Below are 13,359 nucleotides of genomic sequence, written 5' to 3' on the forward strand. Positions count from 1 at the left end.
GCCTTGCTTAGTTTCTGATGGCCGCTCACTGCTGGGGGCACCAGCAGAGACCTTGGGCTGGGTGACAAAACCGTGTGATGTAATTACTGGTGTTGTGTAGAGTAGACTATGGGATGGAGGGAGGCACAGCCTGGAGAGAGGGAGGAACTGCCTGGGGGAAGCCTGTAACATGGGGGGTTGGGTGGTCTCTGTCGGAAGGCAAGGGCTGGGAAATGGAAGAAGGTTTCAGCCCCTAGGGAAGGCGGGAAAGCGAACCCAGCGCCGGCCACCCCTTCTGGAGGCAGGGGGAGGAGCCCTGCGTGCGGCACAGCCCGAGCAGGGGCGGAGCATAGCTGAACCCGTCTGGGTGGGCTGGGAGCGCCTCAGCCCCTGGATGGCTCGGCCTCGGTGCCGGTTTCAGGCTGGGAGCCTGCCAAGGAGGGGAGGTGTCAGACCTGGCCGGGGGCCGGGGCCAGGCTGAGGCGGGGCGGGCGGGAAGCGCCCTGTGCGGACCGGTTCCAGCCCCGAGGCTGGGGGGCGGGTCGCCCCCCGGACAAGCCGAGTCCCCCCGGGCTCGCGTGGGAGCCCGCCTGGGGAAGTGACTCGCGCTTGGGCTTCAACCTGCCGCGCCCCCTGGTGCAGCCAGGGCGGGCCGGGCCGGGCCGGGCAGGTGCACGCCTGCCGCGGCGTGACCCAGCGTTGGAGCGGTAACGGGCTGCTGCGTCCCTGCCCAGCCATCCAGCCACCGCCGCTCCGCCACCGGCTGGGAGCGTGAGCGCCGCTTCCCTCCCCCGCCGCCAGCCCCGCTCCGCAGCCGCCCCACAGCGCCTTAGGAAGCCAAGCGCCACCCGCTGCCCCCCCCAGCCCCGCCCGCCCGCGTAGCCCAGCGACCATGGCGCCCGGGAGGTAAGCGAGCTCCAGGCACTGCTCCTTCGCCGTCCGTGCCGCGCCGGGTCCCGGCCGCTGCCAGCGCCGCAGCTGGCACCTGCCCGGCACCTTGCCCGCGGAGTCCGCGCGCCCTGCGCAGATGCGGGGAGGGAGAGGGGGGTTTGTGGGGCGCCTTCGCTTCCCCTGCAGGGAAAGTTGCTTCCCGCCGCCCGAGCGCCCCTTTATTTCTCCCCAGTGTTGCCATTGAGATGCTGCTGCCGTGCCGAGTGTACTTCCGGGTTCACACCTTCCTCCCCCCCACCCCCCCTCTGCCGCCCTTCTCCGAGGGCTGCGGTTACCCTGGAGAAGATCAGACGCCTCGGAGCCCAGCGGCCAAGTTGCTGCTTCCCCTGGGGGGGAGGGAGGGGGGAGAGTGCCTTGCATGTGATATTACAAATAAAACAATAATTAAAAAAGGGATCGAGGGACAAGAGCCGAGCCTCCCTGGCATGTCACCCCGGGGTGCGCGAGGAGAGCGCCAGCGCTCGCATGGTGCATCTGCAAAGCGATGGGCAGCTCCAGGTGCGAGCACAAAGGGATTGTATTAACTTGCGCCGGTCAAGGTACAGGTTGGGATGCCCGCAGGTGAAACTGCGCCCGTTCGACGCCAGGGGGCGTCCCGTGCTCTTGGGATCCCTCCACTCCCTGCCTTTGCCCTCTGGTAGCAAAGAGATCTTTGTATTTGTAACCTACCAAGGAAACAATCTTGTACTGTCAGTGTGTGTGTGTGTGCGCGCGCGGGGGGGGGGGGGAGTTTGTGGGGGGAGGGAAAGATGCAGAGGCACAAACACAAATTAGGACTCTGGAGGAGCGAAGGAGAACGATCCTGGAGCTTGAGCTGTTGCAAAAAGGAAAGAGAAGGAGGAAAGTAGATGGACAACTACATTGTGTTTGCCAATCGGTGCGTCAGCTTTAAAGTGACTAGAGAGCAGAGGATGCAGCTGTCTTGTACGGATTTGTGCCCCAAAGGACTGTTTTTTAATTGCACCTTGGTAACTATTCCTGCCCTTTAGTGCTTTTTTTGGTGGGGGCGTGGCGGGCGGGGATGTTACTATTTGATCTCATACATAATTCCGTGTCCTCTCTACGGGGGTTTTAAATGTAAGTAATGGTAAGGCCGCCATTTTGAATTGTTTCATGCAACAGAACGAAATCTTAGGTCGATCTCTGTGTTTCCTTGCATTTTCCCCTCAGTGTTTTTTATAAATTGCTCCTAGTGGTACTGTGTATAGTTGGGGTCATTTTATAGTAAACTTAAAAAAGAAGTAGCACTGTGCTATTCTCCTGTGAAGTTGTCCTGTTGATGGCATGTAATGTAAGGGAAAACAAATAAATGTCTTTAAACTTTGTAGTTTCTGTTTTCTGGTTTCAAACACTGATAGAAATCTGGCTGTGTCAATTTGATTTATGAGTATAGACTAGAATGGCTGGCTTCAGAACTAGTTTCAGAAGTATATATTTCTCTTTTAGCAATGTAAAATTGAATTCAATCCTGGTCCAGGAAATATTTTGTATTTAATTTCTTGTTTTGAGTTATATTTTTATTAACATTTTAATTAAGCACATGTTATTTTAGTCATCTGATTTAACAGGAAATCAGTCAATTCAAACCCTGTGTGTATATGCATAAAAGATCAGAAAATATAACTTACACACTTAATGTTGCTATTTAGCCAAGCTCTTTTAAAAGCGTAACACCAGTATATTTTAAATAGTGTAAATTCTAAAGTAAGTTTTAGAGGCAGAGAGGTTTAACACTTGTTTGAGTTACCTATTTTAATTTGTTAACATCACCTAGAAAAGATGCTAGGCATTTAATTGTTCATCACTTTTCCCTGAGTGTACTTACTTGATATCTACTTAGTCTCATATTGTAGTACAAATGAATGAAATAGTAATACAGGTTATCAACTTTTGCTAAAGGATTTAGGCATGTTACTTATGTAACCAGCATTACATTTAAAAAGCCATTAACTAATATTCTAGTTATAGTCTGTTTTGGAACTTCACATTTTATGTGCATACGCTGTCTAACTACATCTACAGCAAAGTATGTGTTGTCATCAGTATTAGCTACTGTTAAGAAAATAAGAATTGTAGCTATAGTTTTATAATGGTCTAAATTGTTTTCAACATTTTAATTTAATGAAGCATCCATCAAATTTATATTAAATTACAGTAACAACCATTTAGAGTTAGATTGATACTGGATTGTACAGTAAACCATATAGGAAACAGACATTTCATTTTTAAAGGTGTAAAGATGGTACCTTATTTGTTGGAGGGGAAATATTCTGCCATTTACTTTTTTGAAAATTATTCACAGGATATGCAGTTAAACTGTAGTCTTCTGAAAGAATGATACTGTACAGCAAGAAAGATCACTAAAATATGGAATAAATATATAACCTCAAATTTATTAATAAGTATACCAAGAAGTCAAGTTTTCTTTGTTCTCATGAAACAATGAGACACAAAATAGCAAAGTAATGGTTACTTATAAGCAGACTGTTTAGTACATATTTAAAAACACCTGAGGTAGAAAATACAAGATTGCGTGAAGAAATGAGCTATCACACTTATATGTATATAAAATGAATGCTGCAAGGGATACAATTTGAAAAAAAAATCTTACCAGAAATCAACAGTAAAGTCAATGTAGGAGACATATTAGCTGATATGTATTAGAAACTTGAGGAGACAGGAGAGGAAAAATGAAAATTTCATATGTCTAGGCCCAAATCTTCATTGCTAGGATGCAGTGATAAGTCACAAGCAGTGTTTCAGATCACATTCTCCAAGCAGAAGGATGACTTAATAAGTCTTAGGCAGTTAAAGGTTTTGTTCTTCCTTTTTTCATTTTGAAGTAGCTTTTTGTTTGCATCATAGTTAAACAATGTGATAATGTGATCTTGGGGAGGGGGAGAGAAAGACCTACCAGATGATTCTCCTATTACAATATGTCTGGACAGAAGGTAGGTTCTAAAGGAACCATTTTTCCTCCAGAATGAGCCTAAAAACAATACATTGTGAGGCATAACTGCTAACTTGTTAATCAGAATAATAAGATTCCAGTTATCAAGTATAACTAAAATTCACATTATTTATAGCTGGCAGATGTACTTTATAAAGCCAGCTGTATTTTGAAAATATGAGGGTACATGCCTTTATGGAGTAGCTCCTCCTATGACATGATACTGTATGATGTCGCTGACCGGAGTGCTGAATCAAGACAGCCATGTTGATCACTACTAAATCCAACTGAAAAACACATCCTGAAGTTCTGTGGAGGTTCAAATACAAGAATAACTATAGTAAGTTTTGTCTTTATTATCTTATTTTTGCATCATTCATTCACTAAATGTAGTAGGCAGATAGATGCTGTCTCAAGGAAGCTTTTTCCAGTGAATTGTATTAGTTTGGTATTGAATGAGTATAGGAAAATCAATTAGATCAATACTATGGCACTCTCTTGTTTTGAAAATGGTCCTTTACCACCATAAAGACATTTTAAACCATCTTACATAAAAATGAAGCCTAATTTTTAAAAAATACACATTTTTGAGTCAAACAAATTTTAGACCTAAGTTTGCTATTAGCCATTTTTAAACACAGTTTCAGATTGTGAAAGGGTATTTTGAGAGCTAATATCAAAGCATGTGATCAGTGACTAAAAAAAATCAATGATGATATGGACAAAGTTCATGTAATTGCGTATACGCATTAACAACAAAAGATATGAGCATGAGGCTTTTGTTAAAGAGTTAAAATTTGGAGGAGCCAAGCAGACTATAGGAGAATCTTCTCTAAATTTGTTTTGTGTTCCAATATCTCTGGTAGGAAAAGCTCTTTCTTACATAAAGCATTTTGTGGACTAGTTCATGGTGTGTGTTATTTCAAAAACAGTTGTATAATAAAAAAGCAAAATAATTTTAATTTGCTACTCTTTTTGATACATAAGTGGTAAAAATTTTAACACAGGACTTTGACATACTGCTTCTAAAAATAGAATGACTTGATATGCAGGATCCTCAAATTAAAGGTCAAAGGTGACAAACCAGGACAAAGGTCATGCAGCTCATTTTCAAGCAATCAGTTTCTAGTTTTTTCATGGCTGAACAAAAGCTTAATTATACAGAGGGAAAAAAAGAGGCCTGTAATGTTAACTGATCAGTTTTCACAAAGAAATGGAGATTTACACAATTTCCCAAATAATGTACATTCTCAACTATGATTCTTAATACTGAATTTATGCTGACTTTTATAGAAATATGTATATACATGTTTAGGTTTAAACACTAAAATGTCTTCCTTAATTTAGTATTTTACCATCTCTAAATGGTCTAGATGCTAGTACTATGTACAACTGGGAATTTGTAGGATGGAATGCAGTCATTTTTCTAATACTATATGGTAAAGTTCTTAGATATATATCTAATGTTTGCTTTAAACAAAATTCTAAAATTGAAGACCATGTATTCTGACAGTGGTGTATGTGTAGATGCACACTAGGTTAAAAATAATCCCCCTCCCCTCCAAAAATGTATCTCAATAGCTAGTTGCTAGCAAAGAAACAGCTTCTAAAACTGTCAATTTTATTTTGTTGGAATAAACCTTGTTATTTTATTACATATAGTGTTGTGTTCTGCTACCCCACTACCTTTCAGAAAGGTGTGAGGGTTTTATTTTTAACTACAAACACATTTTAAAATGCCCTTATTTCTCTGTGTAGGTATGCATGCTATTTAGGCCAGTTATTTTTAATAATTTAACCCTGTTCAATGTATCTTACATCTATCTATCATCACTACCTATGTTACTGACAGTACTTCAATGCATAAAAGGTTTTTCAGTCTGGCCACAACATACACATGTAGATTGTTAAACTAGTGTAGAAAATATTCGCACACTGAGCATTATTTTGTAACTCAATACTGAGACTGATTTGTTTAGTAATATTTTAGATGTTCTACCACTATTGTACATACTTCATAATAAATTCTTGCATGTGCAATCATTTTGTAAGAAAAAATAAAATTCAAGATAAATGACAATTTCTAATCTCCAAGAATTTAGTATCAGTGATACTGTTCTGTAGTCTCATTTTAAATTAATAAACAATTTCAACTAAAACAAACAAGATCTACCATTGCATTATTTTGTTCAATAACTTATTTTAAACAATGACTCAGCAGGAATGTTTATTATATGGAACTATTTTCTTTTACAATTAGGAAAATTTCACATACCCTGAACTGTTTATGCTGCATTACTCAAACTTATGTGAAAAGAAAATTTCAATATTAGATTGACATTAGTGTTGTAAGCAATGTCTTTTGACAAACACACATTTTACTTTTAATATGTTTTCTTTAGCTTGGTTGCTTTATTCCTGGTAAATTCCTAATATTCACACCAAAAAGAAGACCTATAAAGGAGCTGAATTTAAGCTTGTGAATCTGTTAGACTCCGAAATGATAATTCACTAATTATAATTACAGAAAAAAATTGTTGTTTTACAGGTAAATGGCCTGTATAAAGGTATAACAAAAGTAGTGTGGGGCACAAAGGATGTAACAGAGATGAAATGTTAACTCCATGAAGAGTAAATATTAATTTGAAGTACAACAAATGACCTTAGAAATGCTTCGGTAGCATCTACAACCAGTCATGCTGAAGCTTTTACAGAAGTATATGAATTTTTTTAAACATATAGAATATTTTTTAAGTAAAATTTTAAAAAGTAGTGCAATACATAAAGTAGTTTTAACATGGTTAAGTTCTAATTGGCAAAAAATGCTTTTATTACCTGACTGCAAATTATGCATTATGCAGTTTACAGTTTCATTTTATTTATAAATCCAAATTCTGATTTTGGCTTAATTAATTCCACTTAAATTGAGGCTCTGTTGAGTTTAGGGAAAGGTTACAAACACAGATTTAGAATTATTTTCTGTGTGATGTTCATACCTCATTTGTACTGTAGAGGACATATCAAATGTAATGTCATTATGCGGAATGGAAGAATTGTACATATATTTTTATAAGTTAAAGCTGAATAATTTTAATTTACAATATTGCCATAACAGCTCTTATTTGATACACATCTTTCCAACATTTATTAAACATTATTTCATTCGTGAGCAAATATTATTCTTAAAAATGGCTTCAAAATGAATATGAACCACAAGTTTAAGATACATTTACATTTGTTTAACTTTTTAATAACTTGAATACAAATTAAACCAATGATCATAAGTAGGCTTTTCAGAATTAGATTTTTTTTTATAACTGACGGATAATATTTATTTTTAACCTTTTTTTTCCCCAGTTGTTATCTATTTAAGTTGTCATAGTTGCAGGAAACTATAGGGGTGTCAGAGAATTAATAATAGTAGATGGTGAGATTTAAAAAGTAAAAGCTGTATAACTGATTAAATCAAATTCTGATAAGTTCTCAAGAAGCATTTTTCTTTCTCTGCCTATCTTTAAATTTTGATTGTCAGTAGAAATATTTTTTCATTGGTTTGTGTGTGTGTATGGTGAAATCACTGTTGACATTTGACAATAAAAATCTAATCCTTCAAAGCCTATAAACTAAGCAAAATATCTAATAAATTTGGATTTGTTTTTATTTGTCTCAGTCACATGGGTACTCAAGTTATTGTGAACAAAAGAACAATACTAGCAACTTCTGGAGATAATCACTTTGAAAGCTAAATGAAGTAAATTGGTAGTAAATGAAGCCCAGTAAATGAAGGCTATTTAACTTCATTTGCTTAAGAAAATGCAAATTGCTCCAAATTTGGACAAATTAGCTTTAAATTACTATTTTACATGCTAGCTGTAAATTTGAATAAAATGCTGAAAATATGACAAGTAAAAAGAGACTAAATAGTTGCTTTTCAAAATATTTTATGTTTAGACATATTTTTGTACCCTTGAAAAGTAAAATTGGTTACAATCATATGAAAATATAGTCACTATTCTATATTATGGAATTTTTTTAGATATACAGAACATTTTCTATTTAAGGTATTTTTTCAAATTCTTCTAAATACAGAACATATAAAATAGATAATATGGATTAAGAACAATTAATCTCACTAAAAGGGAATGAGAAATGACTTTATCCAATTGTATTTCTTGATTATACAATTATTGTCATTTTACTACTAAATAAAAATGTAACTTTAGTGCATATGATTAAAGTTTTAGCCTTGTTGATCTTGGGGTCAAAGCACATCATTTAAAAGAAACTAAAAATTAAATTGAATGGTGGTATTTCACTTTTAAGAGTCAAATGTTGGTTCTGTTGGAGTCAGTGGCAGACTCCACACCATCGAGGTCAATGGAGCTAGTTATTCCCAATTTACATTGCTTTACTAGAACAGTCCAGAGTCTTGACATCAATGGGTGCAGATTTTGTTCTTATGTGCTCCTGTTCCAACTGAACTCAAATGGGAGTCTAGTAACTGATTGAGTGGGAGCAGAACTGGGCCCTCTGGTTATCAGAAATGCCTACATTATTGTGTACCAAATAGTCCACCTTACTCCTTTCATATGTCAGCAAAACATAGCTAGAGAATATCACCAAGTTATTTATATTGTTAACCACAAAGGGTAATCAATTTAACACATAACAAAAGATTCAAAGGTTCAGATCAGCAAAGAAAGATTAAACCTCTATTTGCTGATCATTAAAAAACAAAACAGAACCAAGTCAGTTTGAAGGATTTTTACTAAAAAAGTGTGTCAAGGTGAATTCTTGAATTTAGAAGATAATTGAAAGGAGTTACTTTTCCCATACCTGCTTTATCACTTCACTTCCTAAAAATGTTTATTGCAATGCTCACAGTATTGGGATGGGAAGAAAATTGTGAACAAAATTACACAATGTATGTAATTACACAAGAAAATGAAATCTAGTTATATAATTTCAGAAGAGAATAATTCACAGGAATTATGTTGTATCTTTAGCAAATTATACAATATTGAATAGGTAAGCCACTGGTTTGAGGATGTGGATCAGTTCCAGTGTTTTTCTATGTGTTTTATTTCCAAACTTTGAGGTGTTTTGAATTTTACAGAATGCAATTCAATTTCTTTGGGATATTATAAATTGATTTCTGTACCTTACTTAATGAAATATTAAAAGAAAGTAAGGGATACAATACCAGATACCTTTTAAAAAAAACAAACACATTTTAATGAAGTGTAGACCCATCACTTAGGATTTTGTTTTAAAACTATTGATATTTCTAAAAATTCAAAAACATTTTAGCATTGTTAAGTGTCAGGTAATTTGTTTGATTTAGCACTCCTCCGCAGCATTTGCAACTAAGATAGTGCAGCATGGTGCTAGTGCATTCAATCAGAAGTTGAAGTGACTATAAACAGAAATAAACTGATTAGTCTGTGTTACTGTCCAGCAGCTGAATCAAGTGCAAAAGGTAAAGCATACACTATATAATATATAAATATATTTTTTTTAATTCACAGTTTTTAAACAAATTCGTTAATGTTACCATAAGGTCTTTATTTTTTTTTTAAGAGTACCTGGCATTTTCTCTTAAAAATAAACAGCCTGTAGTATTTAGGTGTTCACAATTTATCTAATTCAGTTTCTGACAGGTACACCTGAAATCCTTAAAAAAAAATCCATCCTAGATAAGAGTTGCAAATAGAAAATAAAGGAATGTTGTATCTTTTTCTGCCCCATATGAAATTTGCTCACTAGTTAGTAGTAATTTTTTATTATTGTATATTTTACTTTTGTGTTCTGATGCATTTTGTAACTGTTTTAAACAATATTAATAAAATATTGAGTCCACTCTTGCTCACAGTAAAATCAATGTCCAAATTTTGATGGATTTCAGTGGAGCAGGATCAGGATCATTGTTTTAAAATTTTTGTTCTAGCTAATCTCTGAAATAGAGCAAACAATTTTCTAGGTAAACAGGCAAACTATAAATACCTGATTTTCTAACCCTATTACTATACATTCAATTTTCATATGGCAGTAAAATTGTTTAAATTAACACTCTGCATTATGTGAAATCCAAAACACTGTATAATTTTGCTGGTCACTAAGAATTTGGGGGGAAAATGAATGATTGGAGGCATACTATTGCCTTTCACTGTCCAATATGAATGAACTGCCAAAGATAAACAGTAAGTGGCAGAAAAAAAACCCTCAAATTATTTTATGTGTTATCTGTAACAAAGGTAAAGATTATTTCATAGGTATAATTTATAACTTTAACTTTCACTCTCCTTGAGTAGGTTTTATTTCCTGTTCTGTGATGATTGCATGGTATCTTCAAATATCACTTTATTCCTACAACTAGTTTCCACTCAGACATGTTACGATTAAATGCCTATAGACATTTAATCAGGCTTTTAAAGCAAAGAACAATTTCTCTCCAAAACCCTCTTACTAGGCTTGATTATTATATAATCCTTGATTAGCATTTATTAAATATTAGCAATTATGAAGCCTATTTAAATATGAATTTCAATTTCAGCACTAGCAGATCCCAATTTGCTTGAAATATTTATACCGAAGTAGTGTAGGAAAATACTAACCTATCACTGTTACTATTAGTTGCTTTAGGGCCCAAGCCTGCTCCCATTTAAATCAGTGACTAAATTCCTATTGGCTTCAGTATGATGCAGTAGAATATATGACGACTAGTTTTTTGTTTATACAGTTTTAAGAATTAATTTAATAGAATTAAGATGTTCAGACTTTTGAAGTTATTTTTATAAGCTAGCATTTCTTACAATTATATGTCAAGACTTCTATAGCCTATTAAGAAACAATTAACACCAAGTCTTTTAGAACAGTTACATCCCATTTACTTTCTGTATAATAATCTATTCTGATGCTTATGATATCCACATATTTATATACATGTTTACAAATACATTGAAGTGACAAAAACAAGGTTTTTTTTTAACCCTATCCAATTTTCAGAGTACCAAACTCGGTAGTTACTGCAATTCTTAATATTTCTTTTCCAAAGTATTTTGAATTCTCCCATAAACTAAAGCACATCACTTGTCAAAGCCAGGAAAGGATCTCTTACTCTATGTTTGCATATTTCATTATGCTGCATAAATAATGTAGCTAAATCCGAGAGACAAAAGCCACACAGCTGCAGGTTGGCAGAAGAGACAAGTAAAAACAGGGATTGGGCTGTAATAGTTGAAGGTGTAAAAGGAAGGATAGGTTTAATATTAAATTTATAAACTGCTCTACTGGAAAACAAAACTTGATATAGATGATCACAAAAAAAAACAAAAAACGGAGACCAGTGGCTGGTGTTATTTCACTGCAAGGGAAACCAAGCTGGCTATCACCTTTTCTAGTTGCTGATGCTGTATAGAAGTGGGGTTAACTAGAGGATAAGAAGTTAATATACAGAAATTTGATTCTCACTTGTCTTTGGCTGTTCACACAGTGAGAGAAGGAAGGTGGAGATTCCACATTTGTAGGAAAAGGCTAGAATCAACAGTCAGGACATGATCTCCAATTGCAAAAAATCTCAATTTTCTTTAAAGGAAGAAGAGATTTAGATTCACATCCAAATAGAACATGAAGTGGTTTATTTGCTTTGGATGGGTCTTACTTAAGGTAGAGTGTATAAAAATCAGGTAGAGGGAGACAAAAAGGACATAGGCTGGTAGCAGGTGAGTTTGTGTATGTTCAAATCTATTAATCTTCCTTGCTCTAAATAATCTGCACAGCCTGAGCAACAAGATTACTCTAAACAGAGTCAGTGGCTTTCCTTGAGTGTCTCTCACTATCTACTGTACTATGTTACTGCATGGCATTTTTGCTGTCATTATTATGCTATGAAATCAGATAGATCCTGCTTAATTGGAAGTGGACCAGAAATACATCTAGCACCAACAAAGCCATATTGTGTGTTGGTCTCTGATCAAATATTTTTGTTAATTTATTGAGACTTTGTAAGTATTGGTTTAAAATGCAAATGATTGTCTGGGATTTTACTAGTATTAAAGGGAAGGCATTTTCCTACTGATTCTCTTAGGTTGTTACTATGACCTATAATGTTTAGTACAATTTGACCAAAAATTTATTCCAAGATACTTCCTTTGAAATATATGTAAAGACACAAATTGATTGAATTTTTTAAAATGATTTAAGGTGTACAATTTAAGCATGGCAAAGCCAATAACCACTAGTACTTGAGTTACCTATTGCGATGAAATATTGATAAGTGAAAACAACACCTTGCAGTATCCAGCAAATCTGTGTATTTGTCTACTTCCTCATTAACTTGTATAAAAAGATTATTAATGGGGCAATGCCTTTAAAGAATGGAGAAGGCCCCCCCCCTTTTTTTTTGTAACAGGCTGATTGTTACCTCTTGGTTATCTAATTGTGGTTCTGATGAGCTAGGTAAGTCGCAAACAGTTAAAAAGTTTACAGGTCACTTCACAGAGTCAAAGCCCTGGCATTTTATGGCCTTCTAATGAGCCGTTAAACTGGAGAAGGGGTAATTAAATACTGTGCTCTAGTACAATTTGCCGGCTAGTACTGACTTCAGCTCTCTGATTTTAGGTTCCTTAGAAGACGATGAGGTCATTCAAGAAGGTCTCCTCGGGACCAGGTCAGTCTTTTTTTTTTTTTATAAAGTCTTACATGGCTGACTTTTCATATATGATTGGGGAATTGGTATTTGATAACTACTTTATGCCTCCCACTGTCACAACAGAATATACTGTAATGAAGCTAATATCTGTCTGGAAAAGTGCGATTGGACTCGAAGAAAGAATTTCATTCAGTTTTCTCCAAGGTTTAACTTTGGAATTCTTGATTGGTCTAACGGTTTGTAAATGGATTTTTTTTTTCTGGGCTGGGGGCAAAAAGACAGTATAGAATGTTTATTCCCAGGTGTCATCTTGTGAGCCTAAATAATGGATTTAAAGACATCTTGAAATACATTACAGAATTACTCTTAGAAGAAATATGGTGTGTCACAGCCATCTCTAACAGGTCGAGTTATTAATGATAAAAACGCAATAGTTTTTAAGTACTGCATAACAAACATATCAACAAGTAAAAGGTCAGTGCCCATCTTTTAGCGATATTAAATTGATTTTTAATGCAGCAGCAATGTAAACATGTTATCCCGCACAGTCCTCACATTTATAGACAATTCCTACCTACATCTATTTTTGAGGCAGTACTATACGTTGCCAAACCCTGCTTTTGGCATATGAAACTGGAGAAGAACAAAAAAAAGCCTCAGAGTTCACTGATCTTGGTCAGGTTTCATTAGGCAGTATCCATTGATTTTATTCCCTGGAAGCTGCGCTAACAAATCCTGTATTTCACTTTGCAAATGGTCACCTGGGAAAACTCATTGCCCAACTACTCTCCCTACAGCAGCACCCGCTGTTCCCATTTTGTTTCCCCAT

General features: G+C 36.5%; 1 protein-coding gene across 1 annotated transcript in view; it reads left to right on the top strand.

Moving 5' to 3' along the window:
- Positions 1-13,359, top strand: part of LIN28B (lin-28 homolog B) — a 178,319-nt gene that overhangs the window by 47,980 nt on the left and 116,980 nt on the right. The window contains exon 2 of the mRNA XM_073335159.1: positions 12,500-12,548. Coding sequence (XP_073191260.1) covers positions 12,515-12,548 — 34 coding nt within the window. The 5' untranslated portion in view covers positions 12,500-12,514. The remainder of the gene's footprint in view (positions 1-12,499; positions 12,549-13,359) is intronic.

This window comes from Lepidochelys kempii, chromosome 3, assembly GCF_965140265.1.
Source record: "Lepidochelys kempii isolate rLepKem1 chromosome 3, rLepKem1.hap2, whole genome shotgun sequence".
NCBI lineage: Eukaryota > Metazoa > Chordata > Testudines > Cheloniidae > Lepidochelys > Lepidochelys kempii.